General features: G+C 44.6%; 1 protein-coding gene across 1 annotated transcript; it reads left to right on the top strand.

Annotated features, from left to right (window-relative positions):
* Positions 1 to 1,675: 1,675 nt before the first annotated feature.
* On the top strand, positions 1,676 to 22,320 carry pde6a (phosphodiesterase 6A, cGMP-specific, rod, alpha). Its single transcript, XM_076048196.1, has 23 exons — positions 1,676 to 2,021; positions 2,127 to 2,268; positions 5,212 to 5,364; positions 5,452 to 5,541; positions 5,635 to 5,775; positions 7,167 to 7,241; positions 7,377 to 7,441; positions 8,046 to 8,112; positions 9,072 to 9,119; positions 9,975 to 10,124; positions 10,839 to 10,982; positions 11,601 to 11,666; positions 11,848 to 11,994; positions 12,595 to 12,702; positions 13,012 to 13,121; positions 15,182 to 15,269; positions 16,032 to 16,132; positions 16,218 to 16,325; positions 16,718 to 16,781; positions 20,168 to 20,242; positions 21,583 to 21,666; positions 21,771 to 21,930; positions 22,037 to 22,320. Exons 1-23 carry the CDS (start codon positions 1,693 to 1,695, stop codon positions 22,078 to 22,080), a joined length of 2,559 nt encoding a protein of 852 aa, XP_075904311.1. The 5' UTR covers positions 1,676 to 1,692; the 3' UTR covers positions 22,081 to 22,320.
* The last annotated feature ends 5,377 nt before the right edge of the window (positions 22,321 to 27,697 follow it).

Genomic DNA, 27,697 nt, shown 5'->3' with positions numbered 1-27,697 from the left:
TATATTTAATATATTATGTAAAAATAATATTACATAACACGTACATGTAAATAGTCTGTCCAGTGTGAGAGTTTGTACTGTAGCAGACTTATTGTATAAATCTGTGGCATGTAGATTTAAGCACGGCAGGTTTGAACAATAAAGTTTTGTCTTATTTAAAAGTGAAAAAAAAAAAAGTAAAAAAAAATAAAACAACGACAAGTACATGTTTATTGGATAATAATACATAGAAGCGCAGTTAAGTTTAAAAATGTGTAAAACAGTGCCTGTTAGATAACTCATGCTTGATTTTCCTACACTTTCCTACACTTTATTGCAGACAGACAGACAGACAGACAGACAGACAGACAGACAGATAGATAGATAGATAGATAGATAGATAGATAGATAGATAGATAGATAGATAGATAGATAGATATCAGAAACAGCCAGTGTTTATTTTTCCCCCCACAATATTTTGACGTCTGATGAGGTTTATTTTGTTTTCGCAGGTCATCTGACTTGTGTTTTTGGTGTCTTGACTTGTGTTTTTGTTATTCTCCGTCTCAGGTTCCTGACACAATGTGTGAGGCTGAACGACGCCTGCTGTTCCTCGCCAGAAGAGGTGGACTCACCATGCAAGAGGAGATGCAGCAGAGAGAAATGGGCGTAATATGATGATTTTGAAACCGGTTACTGACAATAGCCTGGGGAGCTCTTAATAATGGAGGGAGTGTTGCTGAACCTTCTCTTTTGGCAAATGAGGTCACACAAAGCTCAATAAAGGTTGAATGACAATACCAACAGCTCAGTAAATTGACGTTTAAGCAGTAAAAAATACCACAGAACTGGAGTTACTGTTAAATAACTGGCTTGTTTCTTTTGCTGCGCTTGTATTAAATCAAATATAAACCTTTAGTTCTTCAAGATGTCTGTAAATTGACTTTATTTTAAGTGTTTGCTATGCGGTAGCTTCCACGAACATGCCAGCATCTGAGGGAATCATAATCCCAGCGTTGTAATTGGATGCAGGATTATGTCCACACATGACTGTTTAAAACCATACTGCTAATCTCTTTTCTTCTCCCACACACCTGCAGAGTCGCCGAGCAGCACACAGGGATTAACCACTTGGCTGGAGACAATCGAGCCACTCCAACAGGTCAGGCCTTTTGTGGTTTATTGTTTTTCGTTAAAGTCTGAGGTCTGTGTGAGCTACACGCGATCGTTATCAAATAGATCGAGGGGGTCGTCAATCACATCCAGATGATTGTCGCAAATAATGTCAATGATTTTGTAAAGTATTCAATACGTTTTCAATAAGCACGACAACAACAAGGGTATGTGGCAGTGACGCTTCTTCTTCCTCCTCTTCTTTTCTGCTATGTATATTAACATTTGGATGTGTTATCTTATTTCAACGTGTCATCAGATTTTTCACTATGGTATCACTTTGTCAGCTATATTAAAAGGAATAAAAATTAGACATTGACATTTATTTTAGACTTCTATTTATTTTTTTGGCTCCTAACAGAAGAAATATTGGAAATGCCTCTACTGTAGCCTAAATCTTTGCGTTAAATATAAAAAAAAAAGATTAAAGTGAAATATATTGGTTGTTACCGGTAAATTCAGCTCCTGCTCATCCTGCTTCAATCGTTCCTCTTCTTCATCTTCTTTTCCTCCCTGTCAGCAGCAGCAACAACAGCAGCCATGGTGGACGCAGCGGCAGCAGAGCAGTTCCTGGACGCCAACCCGGAGTTTGCCAAAAAGTACTACGACAGGACCTTCCGGCCAAAGGTGGTCTCGGACCTGCTGGACAACAACCGCAAGGCGGCGGTGGACGTCAGCAAGTACCATGACCTGACGCTGGTGGAGGAGAGCGAGGTGCTCTTCGACCTGATGCGTGACATCCAGGACAACCTGAACATGGAGAAGTCCGTCTTCAACCTCATGAAGCACCTCAGCTTCATGTTGAGGGCCGACCGCATGAGCCTCTTCATGTACCGGCAGAGGAACGGCGTCGCCGAGCTGGCCACCAGGTTTGTTGTGGACGAAAGATTGGGAAGTTTGGCCTCGATGGCGGACCGTGTGACGCGTTTTGACAAGATGGTCTCACATGAGCTTCCGAACGTCATCCCTTTCAGGTTGTTTAACGTCAATAAAGACGCAGAGTTTGACGACTGCCTGGTGGCACCGGAAAGCGAGATCGTTTACCCTCTGGACCTCGGCATCGTGGGACACGTGGCGTCCAGCAAGAAAATGGTCAACATCCAAGATGTGTCTCAGGTAATCTTCAAAATAACTCAGTGGTTGTGTTTATGTTCTTGAATTTTAGTTTCAAAAGTACTGCGGAATAATATTTATACTTATAAACAACCAGGAAAAAGACAGAGCAGAAGATAACCATGAGAAACCTTTAAACGTTTAGGCATTTCTGAAGTTTCATGCTACTCGTAGCTGAAGACGCTTTCATAACAAATAATCTTCCAACCTCATCTTGTGTTTTGCTTCCCAAAATTTCCACCCAGCGTCTCCTTACCAATTCTTAAAATAAATAAATAAATAAATTCAAGTTATTATAAATATTTTACCCCAAGTGCTTGAATTGAGAACAAACAGTTGTTGTGCCTTCTTTCAACCCGGCATCCTCATCAATCAGTCTAAAAAATAATGACCTTCCTTAACTGATTTAAATTGCAAAGTCCATAAATATCAACCACTATATACCAGCACTAACATTTATTATTATTATTATTATTATTATTATTATTATTATTATTATCATCAGTAGTATTAGTATTAGTATTATCGCCCTGCCTTTCGTTCGACCACCAGGTGGCGACTGGACACCGTGTTTTCCTTTCCCCTAATTCCTCCTAGTAAAGCCGGCTCAATCTCATTATCGCCAATACTTTTGACATTTGAAAACGGCTGTGAAGTCTCCGTCCTGCACGTTCTGTTTTTTTTTTATTTTCTGCACAAACAGAAAGAAATTGCACCACGCACTCCCTCTTTACTGATGGATGTCGGGTCAATTGTTCATTCAGCTGGCACCACTGCAGCCATCACAGACACAGATAAGGATGAAATAATGAGAAACTTTGAGAGGATGAGAGAATCCGTCACTGAAGCGGCCGCTATCCAGCCTGTTCAACAGCTTGGCTTGGTGATTGAGAGAATCTCTGTGTCTGTGCTCTACTTCCGACCCAGTCCAATCCAGCGCTGGCCGGTTGCACCAGTCACGGTCCCTGTAGCTGGACGGTGGTGGGATTATGTGTCACCGGGATTATAGGCAGCGAGCAGCAACTGGCCTCGTTTTTTTCCCCCCCACCTCCTTCCAAGTGCATCTCAATAACCGCACAATTTACTGACTAATAAACGCGGCTGAGGTGTGGGCGCGAGGTGACGGAGGAAGGTGCGTGAGGAGCGTGGGTTTGCAGACGGAGCCGGTTAATCTGCGCCGAATTAGAGCGATCCCAGATTACACCCAGAGGTCACACTGCGCGTCCTGAGCCGTTTTTTTACACACTCAGCGCTGCGCGGCGACGTATTTTCAGGACGCTCAGTGTTTCCTGAGCAGGTTGGAACGGCGGCGTCCGCTTCGCTAGCTCAGCCCAGACGGGCAACTTTGTTCTTTATTCACCAAAAAAAACCAAAAAAAAAAACACACCGACGTGTTGCTTCTCCGCCTAGCACATTTATTAAAGTGGCAAATAAAAATGGTTCATTTTAATTTAGCAGATAATTTACTCAGAAATCCCATTTAACAAAAAAATGTTTTGTGTTTGCAACTTTAGCGTGCTAATCAGTTACCTCCAGTCTGAAGTTCAAGATGAAGAACAGGTCTGCCTTTATTCATTAGTTCTATTAGCCAGAACTTTTGAAGCCATCACAGCTTTTTAATCAGCAGGTGCTTTTGCCATAAATCTCCGGGCAGATTTCATTTCATTAATTCATTCAATCTTTTTGTTTACTGTTTTTCGTAACATCATTTGTCATTTGAAAGGCCAAGCCAGACTTTTCCTGGAGTCGGTGTACGTCGTATAGTGTAAAGTAATTATTTAACGATTTTATCCTCAGGCTGTTTTTAATCTCGCCCAGCAGCGACGATCGTAAGACTAATCAGTGTTTGTTTGAGTGGCCTTCAGACGGATTTCCTCTGCTTATCTCATCGCACACACATTTATTTCATCGTTCAAAACTTAATTAGTTAATATTCTTCATATGTCAGGCCAGCGCTTGTGTTCAGATGGGGTTTGTACACTGCAGGGCTGAAGGCCAGAGGTCAAGGCTAAGCCGCCGCTGATAACAGGCGGCATGTTGCTTCTCTGGGTTTAAGGGGGTCAAAGGTCAGCCAATAATAACATCGTCAAATGGCATGCAGGTTGGTTTCTAAGGCGCTGAGAGGCGATCATCAAAGTCTGACAAGCGTGGGTGTTGGTGCTCATCTGGGATCAGCTGCCTGCCACTTATCGTGTCTTTATGGGTGTGAAAAGAACTAAAGTAGCTGTTATATTTAGTATTGTAACAAAGTTGTTTCTCTATTTCGGGTTTCAATTTTTTTTACTTAACATTTTCGTGAAGGCTTTATTTATTTCTGTCAACATTATCATTTATAATCTAATTAATATGTGATTATTATTCACAGTATGTTATTTCATTGTATATTAACGTTTGGATGTGTTATCTTATTTCAATGTTTGATCAGATTTTTCACTATCGTATCACTTTGTCAGCTATATTGAAAGGAATAAAAATTAGACATTGGCATTTATTTTAGACTTCTATTTATTTATTTTGGCTCTTAACAGAAGAAATATTGGAAATGCCTCCGCTGTAGCCTAAATCTTTGCGTTAAATATAAGAAAAAAAGATTAAAGTGAAAAACGTCCTGCGAAATCCAAAAAGAGGTCAGCGCAAACTGTGAGCATGGTGCGATGCATGACACGACCCGAGCCTGAAACCCACCGGCAGCAGGAACCAGAACCTTCTCGGCAGTTAATGAGCCGCCGCTCCTCCGTCTCACCGCGGGCCACGCGACGATGGATGACCCCTGCTGCTCGGGAGGAGCAGGAGCAGGAGCCGCAGTGCGGCGGCGAGGCCGTAAAGCCCTTTAAAACCGCTGCCTCCGTCAGAGTTCAGTCGCAAAGTTTTCACGAGGGCAAGGACACCGAAATGAATTGCCGTCATATCGTAATACCCTCCCTGTCTTCTACTCCGCCGCCGCAGAGTCCCCATTTCAGCGAATTTGTGGATGAACTGACCGAGTACCGGACAAAGAGCGTTCTGGCCGTCCCCGTCTTGAACGGCAAGGACATGGTGGCCGTCATGGTGGCCGTCAACAAGCTGGACGGGCCGCACTTCACCACCAAGGACGAGGAGGTAACTTCTCAACCTACCTGGTCAGCCGCAACCTAAAAACATTCTTCCATGGTGTGAATGAGCAGCCGGACGTGTGTGTGTTCGCAGACTATGAACAAGTACCTGAACTTTGCCAACCTGCTGCTGAGGGTTTTCCACCTGAGCTACCTGCACAACTGCGAGACCAGGAGGGGACAGGTAAGCTCCGCCGTGAGCTCCGACGTTTTTTGTTCTTGGATCTTTGAGCAAGCGGCAAATGAGTCCTTGCGATTTTTGCGCTCTGCTGTCCAGGTGCTGCTGTGGTCGGCCAGCAAGGTGTTCGAGGAGCTGACGGACATAGAGAGGCAGTTCCACAAGGCCCTGTACACCGTCCGAGCTTTTCTCAACTGCGACCGCTACTCTGTGGGCCTGCTGGACATGACCAAGACCAAGGTGAGTTTACCGCTGATATGGAGTCCAGGGTCCAGAGCTGGGAGGGAAACCGGTCACGTCATTCACTGTGTCATCAGCAAATATAATGACTCTGGTTATGAAAGGTGTGACACCGCAGCTGAGGCAGGACATCCTGAAATTTAAGGAGTCGCTGCTCATCACGATCAAAAGAGCTAAGCGTTAGAGAGACATCAAAAAATAAACGTTGTTCATACTTCATTAACGTTTCCCAGTGTCTGGACTTTCTGAACTCCCTAAAAATGAGGGAAGTCCATCCATCCATCCACAACATGTCGAAGGTCCAACAAAGCATTGGTTTTAGCAGGAGGCTGTAAACTGAGGGCTGAGCAAGCTTCTGAACGTGTCTAGAATTTGGGACCGTTCATGTGTTTTAGTTCAACTCTTTTCCCATTTGGTTTTATTTATTTCTTCTCAAAACGTTTTCATTTGCTGTCAGATTTTTTCCCCCCCGTTCCTCTTCTGTAATGAGATATTTTCAGAAACCCCTCTGGGGACCTGACCTTCTAATCTGCACAGTTTTTCACTTTAATCCCTTGTTTTGATGAAAGTAGTTCTCTCTCGCTGTCCTTAAACCTTCGGCTGATCGACGTCGGTTCTTTGGGCATGACAAACATATTGCCATGAACTCCACTCTTAGGTCTGTTTGCCGTCTCCTAACTGTGAGCAGCTGCCGGTCGCTTGCAAACACCTGCCGGCAGGGAGAACAAACACATGTTCTCTGTCTGCACAGATGGTTGGATTTTTTTTTTTTATGCACGCTGCACCAAAGGGTTAAGGAAAACGAGCTGCTTAGCTGTGACTTGATGTTATGGAGGATGCAGGGTGCAGAAGGACTCCTGAAATGTCCTTGGCTTTAAGGGTTAAGTGTGTAATATTTGGAGATTTTGAAGAAGAAACAACGTCAAGCGGTCACATTTTAGATTGCAGAGTCTTTCACTCTCTCTGCCCCTCCTGAGCTTGCCAGTGACGCAAGCGTCTTCGAATAAACCAACCAGTAAATCTGAAATGCGCTGTCAGGCGGGCTGGATTGAAATATGGCGGTGCATGCTGGCAACTAACTGGCAGCAAGACCCTTGATCTATGTATATTCTTTATGAGAACCGTTACACAGTAAGTGTCGGAAAACCAAATGACTTTTATTGTACTGCAATTATACACTTTTATTCATGTGTTTATGGGCATTATATTAAGCGTGTACTGATATAAAAATCATAAATCAACACAAATATTACATACCGGACCTTTAACCAAATTCTGCCCTTAAATAAAAGCCTGCGGCCGGCCATTTGCATTGTCGCTTCCGAGACTGCTGTTGTTGTTCCAGTCTGCACTGAGTATTACATAATTGGTGTTTTTCTTTTTTGTTGCAGGAGTTCTTTGACCTGTGGCCCATCTTGATGGGAGAAGTTCCGCCGTACGACGGACCAAAAACCCCAGATGGCAGAGTGAGGACACATACTCAGTAGTTGCACGATACCAGGGAGCGTTCAAGTGCTTCATGTCGGAGCCGTTCCAAAGAAAATAGAAATGATGACGAATTTAACAATCGCAGGAATTAAAAGTGGCCTTTTTTTCTTAAGGAAATCATCTTCTACAAACTGATCGACTACATCCTCCACGGCAAAGAAGACATCAAAGTCATACCGTAAGTCACGTGCTAAGTATCGCTGTGGATTGTCTGTTCCAAAGACCGACCGACATTAAAAGACAGCTGAATTCTTGGAATTTTATACCTAAAGATCTTTTTTTCAAAGAGTTCCTGACTGAATCCGTTTGGGATGGTCAGAACACGACCAGACCAATCAGTGTCTGTTCAGGAGGAAGAGGCGGAGCTACAGCCAGAGCTTAGCCGCGACAGGAACAGGGAGCCGTTGCCAGCTTGTAAACAATGTCTGTCAACACAACGACAAGAAAACATGTTTGGCAATCGGCGATGACACTGATTACGTTTCGCCCGCTAAAATATTGATGTCCACGCCCATCCGGAACGTTTGGAATTTTTCGATGATGCGGCCTGGTGTGATGGATGTCCAAACAATTGGACGCTGAAATGATCTGCCATGTGGATAATAGAACCTGTTCATACACTGTTGGCTTCTTATGTTATGACTGCCACTCGGGCAAAATCCCATTTTGATAAACATTGACAAGGACAAAGAGACTTGCCTTAATTATTAATATTCCCTTTTTTTTGCCAGTGTTTACCTTTTTAGTTGTGTTGTTCTTTTAAAGTGGTGCTCCCCCAACAGGAACCCCCCGGCAGACCACTGGGCCCTGGCCAGCGGTCTACCCACCTACGTGGCAGAGACTGGACTGGTCAGTGTTTGACAAACTCTCAAACAAAACTACAACTCTCACAGGCAGTTTTCACATACAGCTTTTTTTTTTCACTTTGAGTGGAAAATGTATTATTTCCTTTTGTTCACATTTGCTGTCCTTTACTACTGCTACTTGTCCTGTACCTACAAGTCAGTCAAATGTAGAGATGTTTTGAAATCCAGTTATGATGCTAAGGACAAAGTGTATCTTTCCTTTTTTTCCCCCTACTTTTCTCACTCTGACTTTCAGAGAAGACGACTTTCTTTTTTAGCACGGAGGTCGCAGTTTCAGAACATCTTCATCTGCGGCCGTCACGGCTCGCTGCGGGCGGCCGGACCGGCGGAACGTCATTAGGCCTTATTACACACTTGTCAGCGTGCACGCAGCGCTGGAGATGAAAAGCAGCCCTGACATGCAATTGTAATTCCTGCAGCCGCTGCAATTAATCTGCCTGCGATTTTCCCAAAGCGGCGATCCCAGCCGCCTCTCATCCGTCCGTCCATCCATCCCACCTCTTCCTCCTCCCCCTCCTTCCATCCTCTCACCGTCGTTGGCGTCGGCTATTTTTCAAGTCTGTCGTCTGCTCTCGCTCCGCTCGCTCCCCGTCAGAGGGAAAAACCTCCTCATAAATCCAGGGTGAAAAAGACACGCCGGAGTGACGCTGATGGTTTTTGATGTGGCACACGGGGCGGGTTCGTTTGATTTACTGCACGGCGGCAAAACTTTCTCAACTCCTGGAAAAGACGCGAGATCAAAAGATGGACTGTGACCACATTTCAACACTTTCTCCTCTTCGAAGAGCTCAATCTTTTTGGTTATCATCTATTTGCATTTGTCCAACTTTAAATGTATTCCCTGTTTTGCATTGCCAGTACGACGCAGCAGGTGTCATTCAAATACAGTGCCTCCTCTACTTGTCTCTCCAGATTTACATTTGTTTTTCTCCTCCTCAACAGATTTGCAACATCATGAATGCAGCCGAGGATGAATTCTTTGGGTTCCAGGTGAGACGGCTGCTGCTGAGGAACATTCGGCCTGGCTGGTTAGCGTATTTAGCTCGTTTCCTACTTATTACACACTTGTGCTATAGACAGACATATAGATAGACAGTACTGTGACAACAGAAAATTATTTTTTTATATCTTAAATTTTTTTTTGCTTTGGTGTGGACCAAACACCTCGTGGCTTCTGCAAGTCGTAGACTAACGCCGGACAAAACTGCCTTCATAATGAGGCCGCGTGATCCGGGTGAAATGTGCGTGAAATGTTTCCACCGTCTGATTCCGACTGATTAAATATGTCCCTCATTTCTGCTCCGCGGAGCTGAAACGGGCTTCCTGAAGGGTCTGTTGAAGGGGCCGGCTCTGTTTATGCTGATTGCCCTCTGCTTCGCGCACGCTGGTGGCCGACGTCTCCGTTGGTGGCACCGCGACCACGGAAAATTGCACGGTTAACGTCGCCACGAAAACCTCTCCTCTATCCTCCTCCATCACTGCGACGACGGAGCCCTTTTATTTTGTCCAACCACTGTGGGTTTGCACGAAAACGGGCATGTTTTGCATCAACATGCAGGCCGCAGCAACCACAGTGCACACACATCGGCGCACTGCGCTGTGACTCATGTTTTCCTCTCATCTTTTATTCTCTATTGTCCTGTGATTTAGCAGCACGGCGACAAAGCAGAAGCCGCAGTTGCATTAGCGTCTGGATTTGCCGGTTTTACGACAGCAGAGATTTTTTTTTACGAGGAAAAGAGCACACATTCAAAAAAAAAAAAAAAGCTGTGCTAAGAGAGAGCAGAAAATGTGAAAAGTAACCAAAAAACACCAAGTCTGTGCGATGTGTGCGTTTGCGCGCAGACGGAGCCTCTGGACGACTCTGGCTGGACCATCAAGAATGTCCTGTCAATGCCAATCGTCAACAAGAAAGAGGAGATAGTGGGCGTGGCCACGTTCTATAACAGGAAGGATGGGAAACCCTTCGATGAAATGGACGAAACGCTGATGGAGGTAACTGGATGCTGGGAGCGTGCGTTTGCTTGAGTGTGTGTGTGTGTGTGTGTGTGTGTGCATGCTGACTCACTGGTTTATAAATACATGGAGGCCATTCAGAGCGGCTGCATTATTTATCACAGAGCCTGAAGGCTTTTTATATTGACGTCTCTCTGAAAGCCAAGAATTCACTCACAATGCACAACAAGCTGCTTTTTTCCCCCTCCCAATTACTATTTACATTTATCAATCTGAAAACACTTGACCCAAATCCCCCAGGAAGCTCTTTGATTGGGCGATTAAATCATTAGCACATGTTTTCCAAACTATATGTATTTTTTTTTTCTTTCCATTTCTTCACTTTCCACCTGAAGGGTTTGCCTGACGGCAAACAACTGGACCACTCACTCATGCCTGTGTTAATAAGTCACGAATGATAACTGGTCAATGGTGAATACTAGTTATTATTATTATTATTTTTTAAATGAAATGATAAAGGTTTTCACATTGTAAATTAAAAGGTTTCATGGTGAAGGAATGAAAACATTTGACCTAATTTAGTGTCAGCTGAAGTACAGATTTTGACCAGTAGGGGTTGCTTGGTTGCAGTTACCCTCCTTTCCAGCAGAAGCCACCCGGTGATCTCCGACATTGTTTTTTCTTTAAAATATAAAGCTCACTCTCCACCATCAAATGACTTGTTTAACTTGTCTCTCGCACTTGCACATCCAGTCCCTGACCCAGTTCCTGGGCTGGTCCATGCTGAACCCCGACACCTACGACAAGATGAACAAGCTGGAGAACAGGAAGGACATCTTCCAGGACATGGTCATGTACCACGTCAAGTGTCGCAAGGATGAAATCCAGAACATTCTGGTTAGTGTCTAAATATAGAGCCAAGGTGATGCTACGCTACGCTACGCTCTGGAGTTCAACATACAGCTAATTTTGTATTTTGATCCCTTTCTATCCAACCTTTGACCACTAGCGTTAGTCCCGGCAGGTGGTTCAAGTTAAATACATCAAATATCTTTCAAACGGAGCTTCCAGAAATAGATTTTAAGGTAAACTAAGACGGGGGAAATGAAACCGTGCACAGTTTAGTGTTGGAACACTGACTTCATCCTTTAATATATGAAAGGGGTGAGTTTTAACCTCGGCTGCAGACGTGCATCGTATAAATGGGGGAGTCGTGCAGGAGGCTGAGCGTCGTTCATAAACTGAAATAAGCTGTCACATTTTCTATGAGGTGATTTGTCAGACGACGGTGCAGACACACACACACACACGGACGTACACACACACACACACGCATGCACACACGGACACAGAACAAAAAGCAGAGAGATGACCTGGTTCGACTGCAGATCAGGCGGCGGCTGATTGATGCCCGAACGCTTCGTCCAAGGTGAGAGTCCATGACGTGTGTGTGTGTGTGTGTGTGTGTGTGTGTGTGTGTGTGTGTGTACACGTGTGTTCGTGTTTCCTCTGTAGAACACCCGGGAGAGGTGGGGCAAGGAGCCAGACGAGTGCGAGGAGGAGGAGCTCGAGGAAATCCTGGTAAGATACACGAGTGAAACATTTCGACTGAAAGTAAAATCCTGAAGCGTTCCAATCAAAGCTGCAATCACGCGTGGTGATGGCGGCCGGCTGCGAGTCATAGCCGGCCGCTAACACTGAAGTTTGGTTAGCCGCCCGCCACCTTCCGGGCACTTTAGGATGAACCTGTGCGTGTCTGCAGTCGGAGGTCGTGCCGAGCGCCAAGAAAACCGAGATCCTGGAGTTTCACTTCTGCGACTTTGAGCACAGCGAGCTGGACCTGGTGAAGTGCGGCATCAGGATGTACTACGAGCTGAAAGTGGTGGACAAGTTTCACATTCCCCGAGAGGTCAGTGTTGCTTCCGTGGATCGGCGGCGGCGGCTTCCGCTCAAAAACAGGGGCCAAGGATGCAACTCAGGGACTAAGAGGGCAGGTTCTCACATAAAGAACTAGGAGAGGATTTAGCGAGGAAAAAACAACATCAAGCTTTTTTACACAATGTGAATAAATTCTGAATTTCCACAGTTAATCGCGATTAATTGCTTCTTTCATTTGCATGTTTGAATTAAATTGTGTTATTATTTTTCCCATTTACTGTATGTTTATGTAGAGCAATTATTACTGGAGTGTACGTAATGGGGAACCAAATGATTATGATTGATTATGAATGATTAAACACACCGGACGTGACTCTAAGATGTGACAGCCCGTTCGCTAGCGTCAGCGCTAGCTGAGAAGGATAGCGCCACGTTGGCACAGGTTTATACCAAAGGCCGACAACGTGGGTGGACATTTCATTTTAGATGCTCGCCTGTCGATCACGGTCCAGTTGGGAGGTTTTAATATCTTTTGCCGACTGGATCTTAGTGATAAAACGTTCCACTTCAGTTGGAAAATAATCATCAGATTTGCATAGTTGGACTCACTGTCTCACGTGCTGTCGTCCAGGCCCTGGTGAGGTTCATATACTCGCTCAGCAAGGGCTACCGGAGGATCACCTACCACAACTGGAAACACGGCTTCAACGTGGGACAGACCATGTTCACCCTACTGATGGTCAGATGCCCTTCCCTCCACCCCGTGCCTCCCTCTCCTCCCTCCCATTGCTCAGTGTCATTGTCATTCGTCATCTTCTTTCACTCCTTCTATTATGTGGAGGGAGTGCTCTGTGTGTGAGTGTGTGTGTGTGAACGACAGTGATGATGAAGTGAGTAAGAAGTGACTTATTGTTTCATGGACTGGCCGTTAATTACAAAAACAGTGAGACCCATCGTTGTTTTTGCACCTACACGAGTCGCTTTGCACTGGGAGACTCACCCCTGTGTGTGTGTGTGTGTGTGTGTGTGTGTGTGTGTGTGTGTTCAGACGGGTGATTTGAAGCGTTATTACACAGACCTGGAGTGTATGGCCATGGTGACCGCCGGCCTCTGCCACGACATTGATCACAGAGGAACCAACAACCTCTACCAGATGAAGTAAGAATTTAAGTGTGCGTGCATGTGTGTGTATTTCTTCTATTGCTGTCACAAAGGGCACTGAAACCTCTCCTAGATCAGTGACCACACCCCCGGGCAGGGAAGGTCTAGCAAAAGTGTCAGTTTTTAGCAGAAGGTCGTAAACAGAGGGCGCTGCTCTCTGGACACTGAGAGAGTTTGGTGTGCGATTAATCACATGTGGCTGCTCCACTGGAGTACATAATGGAAGAATAATGATCAGAAAATGTGGAGAGTACGGGACCTTTCACGCCGACCGACAGCCACCGATATCTCGATTCTGTCTGCAATTTTTTTTTCCCGTGAGAATCGCTGCCTTTCCACTTCAGCCAATGGAAACACATGGATAGAGGCCTTTCCAGACCGACTAGGACGTCCCAGAACATAGCCCGACTTTCAGAGGCATCGCTACACCTATATCAAAGTCCAATTTTATGGTTCTAACGAAGAATGGACAAAACCAACAAAATGGTGAAGGCTGCCGTTGTCAGTGTAAAATCTATGAATTGCACTTTTGTCTCTTGGATTTTTTTGTTTTGTTTTGTTTTTGTTTTTCACAGCTTTACCATCTGTGGATTCATTAAGCCGTGAACATTAGAAACAAGCCCTGAGAACACAGAGGTTTCAGGTTTGATAAATGAGAACTAAAAGGTTGCTGAGGCGGGCAGAATAATGAGCAGCTTCAATAAAGGGCAGGCGCGGCAGAAACACAGCCACATGTGGTGCGTGTGCCTCGAAAAACAAATTTAAAATCGGGTGTTTTGTCCGTACACGAGGCATTTTTCTTTTCCTTTTCTTTGCGGTTTGGCCTTTCATCCAGAGGTTTTGAACCAGAACTTTCCAGAAAAGCCCACTTCACTCTATGTATATATACCTGAAGTCATCTTTTGTGTTAGCTTAAAACGTTGGTTCAACCATCGTGGTGCTGGTTTGAACATGTTCAGCAGCAGTGGCTCCACTGTGGATTTTCTTTTCATTGTATGTTCCAGTGTATTATTCAGCTGTGACCTAACTTGAGTGTCAGTCCACACATATCTCGGGCTGGGTACCAAACTTTGATGCATTTGTAACACCGACCAGAAAAATTAATCACCTTTTAGTGCCAAATTCCGATATTCAAGAGAGCCAATCATCATTTGATGTGAATGTATCAAAATCTGAAGTGGCTGGCAGATGGCTTTCGTATTACAGAGGCATGAACAAGAGATGACTTTTGTTAAAATTAGAGGGAAAATTAGCATCGTGCCAAAGAAGTCTAAAGTTTGGCTCAAAATAAAGCAAAATGTTCCGCAAAGGACAGGAACTAGATTTGGTGGAAATCCTGATTGGTTTTGTGCTGCAGTTACAATGTACTTCTGTTGGTGTAGATAGATAGATAGATAGATAGATAGATAGATAGATAGATAGGTAGGTAGATAGATAGATAGATAGATAGATACTTTACAAATTGGTTTAAATAATCTGGAATCAAAGAAGTATCGTTCTAGAACTGATATCCAAATCGACTTGGCATTGCATCAACATTTTTGACTGGTATCCATGCCAGGCTCCTGAGGTTATGTCACCAGCTGTTGTTTTTGGCATGCGCTGGACTTTGCCCCGCGGCCTTTGCATGTGGTTGCATGCGTGTGATGTTATTTTAGAACGTACGGGAGGTAAAAGTGTCTCCACAGAGGTGTAGGAGCAAGCGTAGGAAAACAAAAAAAGAAATCCTAAAACCAGCGAAGGCGGTGTGAGGGAACACAAACATGCTTTTGCCAACTTGCCGCCCGTGACCCACTTTGCCCTCCAGTTTTCCAAAGAATCAGACAGATTGCTGTGACGGTGGTTAATTGACTCAGAACGACAGCTTCCGCTCCTCCCTCGCCACCCACCGACCTGCCGATAGCGAGCCGACACGCCCCGCGTGATGGATGAGCTGCAATGAGCCGCGGACGCTGCACAGCCACTCCCCAACACAGTTTTAGCGGGGCCTGATTTATTGCGTCGTGACGTCCCAACACGTTGTGCGTGTTTGTGGGTTTTTTTTCTCCCCCCCCCAGGTCTGGGGATCCTCTGGCCAAGCTGCACGGCTCCTCCATCCTGGAGAGGCACCACCTGGAGTTTGGCAAGACGCTGCTGAGGGACGAGGTAAACGCTCCAGCACACCTGCGTGTTAGTAAAGCTACACCACGCATCAGTCTCCAGCAAGTCCGGCCCCCCTTCATCTCTCCAACTACCACTGCAGTAATTAAAGGATAAAAAAAATATAAATTCTACAAAAGCGTATTGCTGCCACACTAAAAAAACAAAAAAAAAAACAAAGGGCTCATTGATGGTGATCATGATCGTGTTTTTTTCCAAGATCATTTTCAAAATGTCACATTATTTAAGTAATGTGATAGTTTCATGCAATAACGTGAAAATTATTTTATAAAAATGTGAAAGTTGTCATGTGAAAATATGATGTAATTCCGTGATACTGAGCCCTTTTTTCTTAGTATGGCAGCAATATGCTTCCATACAATCAAGCTTTGTCTTTACCAGCATTTCCTATCGGTCACTGCCATCCATACATTTTAGCTAAAGGCTTCTGGAACCAGTCGTGGAATCGAACCTGCAACCTAGCTGCGGAGAGGGGACACCTCTTTGCAGAAATTATTATTTTAATCTTTTAATCTTTTTGTGGGTATGTAGCTCATGCTTTTTTGCCATGTCACATATATCACGACTAGACTGTCTCACAATATGCCAAATTATACAAATAAGTTCTACTGCGATATACCGAGAAAAACACGGTAGATTCGTATCCAGAAGTGGAAGAAACCCCGAGATTCCCTCCCTCCGTCCTCCGTCGAGATATTTGTTAATACGTCTGTGTTTCCCCCCCCCCCCCCCCCCCCGCATGTTCAGACACTGAACATTTACCAGAATCTGAACCGCCGCCAGCACGACACCGTCATTCACCTGATGGACATCGCCATCATCGCCACGGACCTGGCTCTCTACTTCAAGTCAGCCCAACAGCCAATCAAATGCGGGGCCGTCTACCGATCCCGGACGGCTCTCAAAATATGCTTTCTCTCTGCCTGTGGACAGGAAGAGGACCATGTTCCAGAAGATCGTGGACCAGTCCAAGACCTACGAGAACTGGAACGACTGGACCAAGTACATGATGCTGGAGACCACGCGCAAAGAAATTGTCATGTAGGTGCAAAAACACAGCCTATGAAACCAAGTTTGACGTTGTGCCGTTCACAAACGTTTCGTTCGAAGTTCCAAATCTTTCAACTGGACGCACTGAATCACTGACTGAAACCCATTCATTCATTTCTCAGCTGAGTTAAGCACTTGAATTTGGCAACCTGTAGGTCAGTATGAAAAACACATAATAACTGTCCACATTTATCAAGCTTTTTAAACCTAGTTTGGCCTGTTTGTGAAGCACGTTGGTGTGAAGTACTGGGCAATCAAACGATTTGGTGACGAATCTTTGGAGTGTTTTGCTGTACTGATTTGAGTGATTCAGTACACTGGCGATCACTAGTCGGGGGGCCGAATGACGTACCTCAGGCTGAGTGTCGCTCTTGTGTTTCCAGGGCCATGATGATGACGGCCTGCGACCTGTCGGCCATCGCCAAGCCCTGGGAGATTCAGAGCAAGGTAGGCCGAGAAGAAGCCTTGCAGATCGGAAGACGAAACATCTTCAAGATACCAAAAAAAAAAATAGGGCTTGGTAAACGATTAATTTTTAAAATTATGATCAAGCTCTAAATAGCAATTAATCTAATTTAAATTGGGTGTTTAAATTATTTATGTTATTTTTCCTTTTTCTATCCATATTAATGGAAAGCAATTCTTACTAGAGCGTCTTTCTTAAAAACATAATGCACACAAAGAAAGAATTTCCTTGTTTGATCTTTTTGTATTACGATTTCTTTCTAAATGGTATCTCGACCCACTTATTACTTATGCATTTTGTTGAATGAAACAAAACATGACCCCTGTTATGAATCCAGTGTCAAGAACACGTTTCTTTTTAAATATTAATGTTTCTGTCCTAAGTGGAATCAAGCATCTTATGCGATTTGCTCCAACGAGCGAAAGTTAAAATTTGCGCTTGCAGCAGCGAACTGGGCCATCTGCCCCTGCCAGCATACTCGCATCCCCAGGTGGGCGGTGGGGGTGCGAGTGAGGTCTGAGTGCTGCGTGTCTGCAAGTGATGTGGCAGAAATGTGGTTGCATTTGGGGTGACAAAAAAAGGGAAGAGAAAAAAGCCCCGGCTGGACCGGTCATCGGGGAACCTCAAAGCGGCAGCTTGCTGCTCTGCCAATTGAGGACCACTAGCGTAGGTGGTTGATGAAACCATTTGACAAAATAAACACAGCTAGCTAATGTTAGCAGGGTGCAGTGAGGAAACGTTACGGTTGAATGGAAAGGACAAAAGGCTTGCGATTAAAAAAATATTAGCGCAGTGTTGCATTTAATCTCATCACAATTAACAATGCTGGCACCCCTAAAAAAAAAAAAAAAACAGGTCTTCGGCCTGTGCTTTGATCTAGTAGCGCATGTGAAAATGCCTCTGCGCTCTTTCTGCTGACGTCCCGCTGCTCTCAGCGGTGAGAAAGGCACCGGTGATGAAGTGGAAGGGAAAATGTCACTCTGTCAGTGCTTGCCATTTCCAGTGGCGACAGCGGCTCCCGACGGTCCCCTCGTGCATCAAGCGCGACTTCTCACCTCCCTCATCAGCGGCTGGCAGGCTCGGCATTTCACCGCGGCGACCTCTGTGGTTTTCACGCCGCCGTTGAAGCCCCACACACACAGGGAACGGCGGGCGACGGTTAGCCGCCTCCCATCGGAGCTTTCGCTTCTCCCAACGCGTGCGTGGTCTTTCCAGCGATGTCCGCTTCACACTCGACAAACACGTTTGCCGCCCGCCTTGACTGGAGACTTGCGGAGGCGGCGGTGATGACACGAGGCAGCGTTACGCAGCGGGGGGGAGGGGAGAGTGGGGGGGGGGGCTTCCGTTCAGCCAATCACGCTGTCGCAAAGCCATAGGAGAGAACGACGATGAACTCATCGAATGAGGAAAAAGCTTTAAGAAGAGTCGCGTGCTCCGACTCCTGAAGTAGGTCGGGCCTGCCTGACTGGTTACCGTGGCAACGTTACGGGGCGACTCAATGAAGAGTCGATTCCTCCGCCACGTTGGGATTCCATAAAAACTCCAAAATTTGAACACGTTGACTTTATTTTTCATCTTTGTCTTCAGTGGAGCAGCGGCAGTTGATCAGTTTTCCAAAACACTCTCCATATCTCAGGTCAGCAGCGTATTTAGCCCTCTGTTTACAGCCTCCTGCTGAAACCGATGCCTTGTTGGGCATTTCACTCACTCAACTATACTGAGTCTGAAAAATATCTAGGATGAAGATGACAAACTGTTTTTTTTTGTTTTTTTAAATTTTGCAGCTTCTTATTAAATGTGCAACAGTTGAGGTAGTCATTAAAACAAACGCAAAATAACAAGACAACTGAAAACACATAAATACGAGTCAGAATCATCTTCAGACGGCCGACATTAATAAAGGCTGGCAGAAAGATTATTTCTGGGTGCTGATGAAACATCCTGCCACTCGGTGAAACGGATGGAGCTGGTGGGTTAATGTCCTGTTTCAACACCATTTAATCCAAACGAGTCAAGAAATATTGAAAAGAATAGATTTATTAATAATATCCTCTTGTGTCTTTAAAAATCAGGAGTTGCTCTCAGACACACACACACACACACACACACACACACACACACACACACACACACACACACACACACACACACACACACACACACACACACTTTAGATCAGCTGCAGCAGCGACTCTCTTGCCATTTCTCACCTCTCCAAAACAAAACAGTCTGACAGCCTCGTCCTGCTTTTGTAGTTAAGGTTTCACCCCAAATTCAAACTTCACACATCACAAATGTCAAACGCAGGTCTCTGCTCGGCGGCTCTGGTGATTTTTTTTGTTGCACATTGATGTGACTTATGATTTCAGCTGCTCTCAGTCCCAGGGAAAACGGCGTTAAGTGCAGATGCAGCCGCTCAGATGCGATAACCGGTGGAGCAGCTGCTTCAGCTGCTTCAGCTGCTTCAGCTGCTTCAGCCTCGACGGGAGCGACGTTTTCTCGGCTGACGTTCCGCGTTGCCTCCCACGCAGGCAGCGAGTCGGTCGACAGGCTCTGAGCGGCGCTGTCAACGCAAAACCGGCTCCGCCACCAACTCCAGGCCCGTGCTCTGAATGCGTGTTATTCATCCCGTCTCGCTTTGTTTCCGATTCGCTGAGATTGTGGGAGGAAACGAAAAAAAGATCAGGCGCTGCTGCTTCGGGCAGGAGCCGCGAACATGAGAGTCATGTACGGCTGGTTTTGACAAAAGAACTGGAAAGATCTCAGGCTTGATGTAACGGCTGCCAAGCTGAGGCGTCGTGTACTGTGACAGCTTGCGTCTGATTGCAAAGAACTGAAATCAGGCCTTTGATTTATCTGATGTAAACTCATTGTGACTGTAATTTTACGACGACAACGGACAACAAAATGTGTCGCCCAAAGCAAAGTGTCATGCAGATGTTGAAAATGTAAAGAATAAATAAATAAATAAATAAATGAATAAATGAATAAATGAATAAAAATATCGATCCACATCATTATCTCTTTAAAGATACACCTTTACCTTGATTAAGTTCTCATTGTAAAAAAAAAAAATATGCCTGGAATAGATGATAAATTAAATTGGTCAAAAATCATATTCAAGTTGTTTCTGTGAGTTAAAGGAACCTGACTGTGTTAGATTTAATATCACCTCGTATCGATCGCAGGCTCATGAATTGAATTATATCAAGATTCTTTGACTTTGCGATATGGGCAAACGTTGCATCGTCATTCAAACAAATGGACACATTGTACCGTGATGAAGCTGGTGATTTTTAACCCAATCGAAAACCTCCAAAACCTGCCCCTCAACCTAATTCTGAGCTCTCTGTGTCCGACCCTCTAGGTGGCGCTGTCTGTGGCTGCAGAGTTCTGGGAGCAGGGAGACCTGGAGAGGACGGTGCTGGAGCAGCAGCCCATCGTAAGAACACCGACTGAGATAACTGTAGTAAAGTCAAGGTTGAAATGTTGGATGAAATCAAATCCTTTAGAGTCCAAAGACATCATTGTGGAAGGAAAACCCCCAAAACAAAAGCAATCAGAGGGCAACTGGACTCTTACTGATGCCTTCCAGTTGAGCCACAGTGTAATAACAGCAAGTTTCCTGTTGGCGGCGACGCATCAAGAGCAAGTTACTAAGTTGTTTAGCGGAAATATCAGTTCTGCATTTCTCCTGGAAATCCAACACTGCCTCGTCAGCTGTTGTTACACAGCTGTTGTGCCCTCAGGTTTCCTTTGGTCATGTGACATGAACAAGATGCAAGAGCATAATTTAATGCAAAAAAATCCGCTAATGTTATCGCGAGAACTTCTGCGACATCAATTCATTATTAGCTGTTCAGTTATTTATTTAGGTAAACGTCTATAATGCTTTGAAACAACGTTAAACTAAAACAACAATTTGTCAAAATGTAAAAATCGTCATATGAGAACCCACAAAAGAGTGAAAAAACAAAGTTCAGTTTCCTGCGGTGCTTTTTCATTTCCACCAGGTCCTATTTTTTCCCCAGCAGTCTGTTCTTGAAGGATTTTGCCGAGGCGGTGACACTTGAACGCTTTAGCGGAGGAACGTAGGTGGGCAATTACAGCTGCAGAGAAACTTTCTCTGACAAGTTTTCACAGTCCAGCTTGCTGCCAGACACGCTGGCAACTCTGGAGGAGGCCGACATGATGTTTTGTTTTTTTTTTCCCCAAGAGTTCATTACCAACCCGATTGCCAGCTTTTGCGTCGCTGAGGAACCCAAGTTGTGTTTAATGAGCTTCAAAAGTTTACAGTCACAATGACAACACGTCCAGGATGCACAGAGTATTTACACATCCAGTGAATCCTGTGCATTATTTTGTTGAGAGGCTCTGTGTTATTTACGATCGGCTGGGTTTGCTCGTGTTATTTTCAGCTGTATGGAAGGCGGAAACATCAAATGAGTGACCGCTGGTTCTAAGCTGAGATCATTCCAAGTTACCCACCTGGCCCACCAAGATTTCTGGCCAGAATTCTCTGATTAGAGCCATCTTGAAAAGCTCAATTTCACAAAGTGTCTAGCTGCTTGGAATTTGAACCGGACCAATCAGCGTCCATTGAGTAGAAAGAGGAGAGCCACAGCCGGGAGGCTGCTGCAGGGCTGTAAATGGCGTCCGTGTCAGTGCCTTTAAATCCAAATGAGTTGGAGAGGCTTCCGTCTGTCAGGCCAGGTTGCTGTTGGGCAGCAGTCCTTTGAAAATATGCATCATTAACATTACATTTTTCTCCTTCTTCCCCAGCCCATGATGGACAGGAACAAGGCGGACGACCTGCCCAAGCTGCAGTGTGGTTTCATCGACTTTGTCTGCGCCTTCGTGTACAAGGTGAGACGGCCGTTTGTTTGTTTTTTTTGAGTCAGGATAACTTCAAGCCAAGATTACAATCCAGCATATTCGGTTTTGTGGCCACTCCTCCGCCGCTCCTGCAGGAGTTCAGCCGTTTCCACGTGGAGATCACGCCCATGCTGGACCGCCTGTTGAACAACCGGAAGGAGTGGAACGCTCTGAAGGAGGTGCACGAGGCCAAGCTGGCCGTATTGGAGGAGGCCAAGAAGGCCAAGGAGGAGAGTGCAGCGGCGACCAAACAAGGTAGGCGACTCTCTCCGCCCTCTCCTTTCTCATCAAATGACCGCCTTTCACGTCTTTGCCCTCTCTCATATTTATTCCCTCCTCTTCTCTTCTCACCTTCCTGCAGCAAGCGCCGCCCAGTCAGAGTCAAAGACTTGTGCCCTCTGCTAGAGACGCTACATCGGCGCCAGGATGCTACAGGATTCAGTTCCAGCGATATATATTTATACTTAAAAAAAAAAAGAAAAGAAAAGAAAAGAAAAGAAAATCCCCTTAAGATTTTTCATTAGGACTAAAAGATCCAGTTGACTGATAATTCTCCTCTACAGACCTCTGTTTCTTTTTCCTTTTCCTATTGCTATTTTTCTTTATGTCTTATTTCCATTATTAAATCCCAGAGTTGCTCTTGGCTCTTGGTGCTGCACTCATTTGAGTGCCATCAATCAATCAGCCTCAAGGATGCACCGGTGCGGCAGAAACAGAAAGAAACTAAACTTTTGAAGAACCGCTCAAGATATATCCCATTGTCCCCAGACTGAACCACGACTGAATTCAAAATGAAGGTTCAGTGTAATCACTTACATTTAGAACTAAAAAAAAAAAATCTACTTATCAATTGATACTTATCACTTCAAATTAATAGTAAAGGAATTGGATATGTACCTTCAGGTCATACAAATAAAACATCATTATCAACCAGCTCAAACTATTAAAATGTTAGATTTTCTTTACAACTTTGGGACATTTTGACAGTTTAATTCACACAGTACAGAACAATAATAATAATAATAATGATAATAATAAAATTAACGCAGCACTAATTACGCAGATGGTTTTGTCCAAAAGCTGTCAGGCACCATAAATGATAATATTAAATAAGGCAAATGATTACAAAGAAAGATGCATTTGTTGATGTAAACACTGAGGGTGTAAAGTGTGTTTGCTGTTGGAATGCCACCTGTGATGACGTTACGGTAGTTCTGCTTTAGTAAAGATTTACTGCTTGTTTCCTACACAGTCTCGTGTGTGTCTGTCTTTAAAAAAACAAAAACAAAACAAAACTATAAACTAACTAAACTGAGTCTGTTAAGTGTTGTGGTTGGCTGGTCGGTACCCAATTGTTGTGCAATACTGATCTAAAAGAGGCAAAGTTGAGCATTACAATGCAGACAAGACAACAGGATGGCACCAATCTGGAGCACCTACAAGAACGATCTCCAACGCTAGGGGGCTGCTTCACTAAAGCCACAACCAACCAACTACAAGTCCAACACTGACAAGCGGGAAATTGCGTACGCAAAATCATTCACAGCAGATATGGAAAGACTAGCCTCTTACCTTAAGTTACAATAGACCAGGTCGACTTCTTGCAGTTGCTGTCCTGGTTTCCAAGAAGAAGAGAGGCGATGACCCGGGTTCTGACCAATGGAACTGGGCCGAATTTGTCAAGCAGGCGTGGAGTCTCCCCGCAACGTGTTGCGCATCTTGTTTTCCACCATATTAACTGCGGAAAAGCCTAATTCGCAGTCAGCTGACGCGAGGGCACACGTGCGACGTCGCATTGCCATCCAGCAGTAACGTCTTTGCTTTGCTGAACTCTACACACCGCAATATCCCTGCCTTCATGTCAAGTCAAGATGTTGCGGTCTTTCCATTCGTCCATCGAGTCACTGGGTAGGAGAAGATACCCACTTCCGGTAGCGAGAGGGCCCACAGTGCTAGCTGTGCTAGCGTCTTCTTCGGAGCGTCTTTTCGATGTGAACCATGCTTGTGTGAGTGATACATTCTGGTTTAGCTTTGCTTGCTACAAGTTGCTAGCCATTTTTAAGTATGACGACTTCTCAACGTATTTCCTCTGTTTGGCGCACACGTGGCTAATTTGCATACATTGTGCAAAACCAACTAGCTCCGCTTAGCAAACATATCTTCGATGAAACGTATGCTTATCTGGACACGGTGAGCTTAAAACAACTTAAGTGACAATTTAGTATTATGATATTATTGTTGTTGTTGGCTGTTGGTGAAATGCAAGACCACAAACGTTGCTTTTGAGGCTTTTCGTGGAGTCTCACGGGTTGTTCTGGGGGGAACGGACCTACACTCGCACACAACTGGAAAGGATGCCAGGGTGAATGCAGAGCTAACATGCTCTAGTTTATTTGTTTGCTCTTTCTTCAGCATTTAAATCCCGGAAACGGGTTGCATGACAACATCTAGAGCGGAAAAAGCTGTAAGCTTGCGCCGGCGAGAGCTGCGCTGCTGCGGCGCAACCTGCAGAGGACGAGACGGATTTGCACGACAGCCGACGTGGTACAAACATCCCGGCAAACTGCTGCGATTCAGCCGCTGCCGCCACACGCATCGGTTTACCCGCCTGGAGCCACACACTACACGGTTACAAAACACTGCGTGTGACGCCAGAGCGGAATAATGAGGGCAGCGCTGCTCGCCACTGGAGCAGCGGCGAGGCTTGAAAAGCATCAGCAGCTCCCCCTCCCCCTGCACTCCTGCTGGATACACAGTAATAATAGCCAGAGTACGTAAGCCCGTCGCGTGTCGTCACTGCAGCGTGACGTAAGCGGCCGTGATGTAACGGCACGCTGGGAGCTCAAAGGATTGCCGTATATGGCCGTGCTGATCGTCGAAGCTGCGCTGTGACGCAGGGAGAACCCGTGACTGCAGACCCAGAGAGGGAGGGGGGGAGCGGGGTAGGAGAGCGGCGGCTGCATGAGCGCAGGCAGCAACTCCAGCACCAGCCTCCAGTAGTTCAACCTGCATGTGCATCAGCAGGTTGCTGTAAAGATTCCACACATGCATCATCCCCAGCATGGATGTGGGAACATAGTGGTGCAAACTCTAGGGGGGCTTAATTTGCTAAATTTGCTTTTGGTCACTTTGACCCCCAGGGTTTTAGAGGGTGCACATAAAAAAAGAAAATTATACACCACCACACAATATAAAATAACAAGCGTGGCAATAATATGGGAGTGGTGCGTGAATCTGGCCGCATTGTGATACATATACAAGAATCACAGTGGGATTTGCAACACATGGAACTTCCCCATTTTACGTAGGAGAAACATCACAGTATACGATGATGATTATGATAAAAAAAAAAAACAATGATAATAAGAAGTTATTATTGTTGTTATAAACAATACTCATTTATTTATTTATTTGTATTTTCATAACTGTTGTGACTTTTTTGCGTGTCGTGCACAACAAGGCCAGTCAGAGCGGCCCCAGCAGGTGTGATGTGTGCGGCTGCCCGGATCACAGGGTCCCTGGAGGAGTCTTAAGAGGCTTATCCTTCAGAAAAGTCATATGCAATATGCAGGCAGCTACCGCAAACCGCTGCCCAGTGGATTAGCCTGCATTTGCCAGCCGCCACAAACACTGAAACGGACTGCAGAACAGTTGTTTGGTGCCCCAAGGGCTGGAATTGACCAGAGTGTCTAGGGAGGGTGATGCTGTTGAGGATTTTAGCTGCTTGTGAGAAGGTTGAGGAGTCTGTTTCATCACGCTGATGCATGGCAGCAGTAGATGTGGAGCTGATACGTGACTGATTATACTGAAATGAAACTGACTGGTTTGAGTCGTCTGCCAGGGTTTTCTCTTTCTTTCCAAAACCCTTTCATTGGACTCTTTGTTAGAAAGAGGCCCGAGACAAATGTGGAGGATTTCGCACAACACCCATCTGGCGTTTCTCTTATTTTGAAGTGTCTTCATATTGAGTCGTCACTCCTTCCGTCAATCCATCGATTTAAATCAAAACAGGACAAACCAGATCAACGGGCTGACCGGAGAGAGACAGAGACAGACAGACCACGCGACCTGCCTGCTGTGTTGGGGCTTCCGCCTCGTCCCTGACAGTCAGTCGCGCTGCAGCCGAGCTCTAATAGCACTGCAGTGCAGAGCAGCGCTGTTTGCTGCAGTCACGACTGGCCCCGCGGATTTCCTTCGCGGCTGCTGCTCCGTCCTCTGGCTGAGGAGTTCCTCACCAAACACGCTTTTCAAACATAGACAAGATCCACCAGTTAGAAAGCTTGTTTTAAAATGGTACCAGATGTCAGCGACCAGAACCTTTTGCCAGTCAGCTGTGTTTGAGTGTTTAGCGATGGCTTTGAAAGCGAAACAGAAACGGAAAAAAAAACTCCCAAACACAAAGGCAAAAGTCACTGCTCAAACACAAATTCCACAATTCAACACAACAGCCACACATAACACAAAAAATTGAAATTTTTTTCACCCATTTATACCTCTACTTAAATTTTCATGGTAAAAATGTTAGATTTGTTAGATTAGGCTGTTCTTTATAGATGATATATTCTTATTCTGTTAAATATCACATTAAATCCAAAACAAAAGCAATAAAAACAAGTCACTCAGTAACACAAACTCCTCAACACACCACAAAAGCCATAAAGGAAGTAAAGCCGGCATTTTGTAACAAGTGGGTGTTTTTTGTGGTATAACTAAAACCACGATGAAGAGCCAAACCAGAAGTGAAAATTCAACAAACGGATTAAGAGAAAAGACCTAACCACAACCCTGACCCTAAACCTGACCCCAACCCCAACCCTGACCCTAAACACGACCCCAACCCCAACCATTCCATTTCCAAACCCGATTTTTACCTCAACATTCAATGTCATTTTTTTTTACTTATTCTTTCTATCATCACCTTTGTTATCATTATTTATTCTTTTAAAATCCTTGCTGTAACCCAACCCAATCCATACGTACCCCCAGTCCTAGGCTAACTTGCCTGACTTCCACCCTAATCACCATTTCAAAGCTGTTTTTTTTTTTGGTTTATTTTTTTAAGAAAAGCTCAAATGCATCAGATGAATGTTGTTCATTAGGGTTTTATTTTTTGGAGGCAAATCAATGAATATATGTACTTTATACAGTATATGAGGAGCACATCTCTAGAGTTTCATAATGTAAACAATCTCTGAAGAGAAATGTATTCAGTTTAAAAGGAAGCCATAGTCTTCTGTTTTAAACTATTTACATGAATTAAAATATAATTTATAACATCAGATACTTCCGCTTCTATGAAACTAGATTTTAACAATTCAAAAATACTGAAATGCCTTTTGTCGCCACATTCTCCAGACATATGAAATCACACAAAAACAGAGAAAAATAACACCATTTAAAGACATCCAAACTAAGTGGCATATAAATAAAAAAGGAAAGCAAAAAAAAAACCAACAACATATGTAAAAATATAAAATCTCACTAGCAGTATTTACCTTTTTTTGTTTTTACCAAAAACTAAGTTAAAAAAGAGACAAGAGAAAAAAAAAAAAAAAACCAAATAATTTCTCGTGAATTTGATAGTCATTAGATGTCAACAGACAGTAAAATCAATAGCAATGAAAAAAAAAGAAAAGCCAACAAAACCAATGTATGCCCTTTACGTCAAAGTATCTTTCCTCCACCTACCCTCCAAAAAACACCAGCCAAACACAGCAGATCACCTGACATCACTGTTGTCTTTAAGGTCGACAGGTCACCCTTTGATTTTCTGTGCACCACTGCCGTCTGACACAAACAAAAGACCCGAGTGGAATTCAACTTCCGTCCTGATAGGGGCTGATTTCATGGTGTAGCTGACAGATACATTGTTTTGTGAACTAAAGAAACAGGAAGCGACGTTACAAAATGAAAGAGACGTTTTCACTGGGCCGTGGCTTGACGTCTGTGAAACTCAATCCTGACCCATCTGTCAAAAAAATGCCACATTTCGTTATGGTTAAAATTATATTCCTCTTTTTTT

This window comes from Nelusetta ayraudi, unplaced genomic scaffold (genome assembly GCF_046127955.1).
Source record: "Nelusetta ayraudi isolate G7.1 ecotype Tasmania unplaced genomic scaffold, CSIRO-AGI_Nayr_v1 ptg000097l, whole genome shotgun sequence".
NCBI lineage: Eukaryota > Metazoa > Chordata > Actinopteri > Tetraodontiformes > Monacanthidae > Nelusetta > Nelusetta ayraudi.
This window is presented reverse-complemented; position numbering and strand designations above follow the sequence as displayed.

What these genes read in the sequence shown, in the direction of transcription:
- pde6a (XM_076048196.1), top strand. Translation starts at nt 1,693, where the DNA reads ATGGTGGACGCAGCGGCAGCAGAGCAGTTCCTGGACGCCAACCCGGAG. An exon ending in TCACCACCAAGGACGAGGAG is followed by an intron (nt 5,365 to 5,451) that starts GTAACTTCTCAA and finishes GTGTGTTCGCAG; the next exon opens with ACTATGAACAAGTACCTGAA. An exon ending in AGTTTCACATTCCCCGAGAG is followed by an intron (nt 11,995 to 12,594) that starts GTCAGTGTTGCT and finishes GCTGTCGTCCAG; the next exon opens with GCCCTGGTGAGGTTCATATA.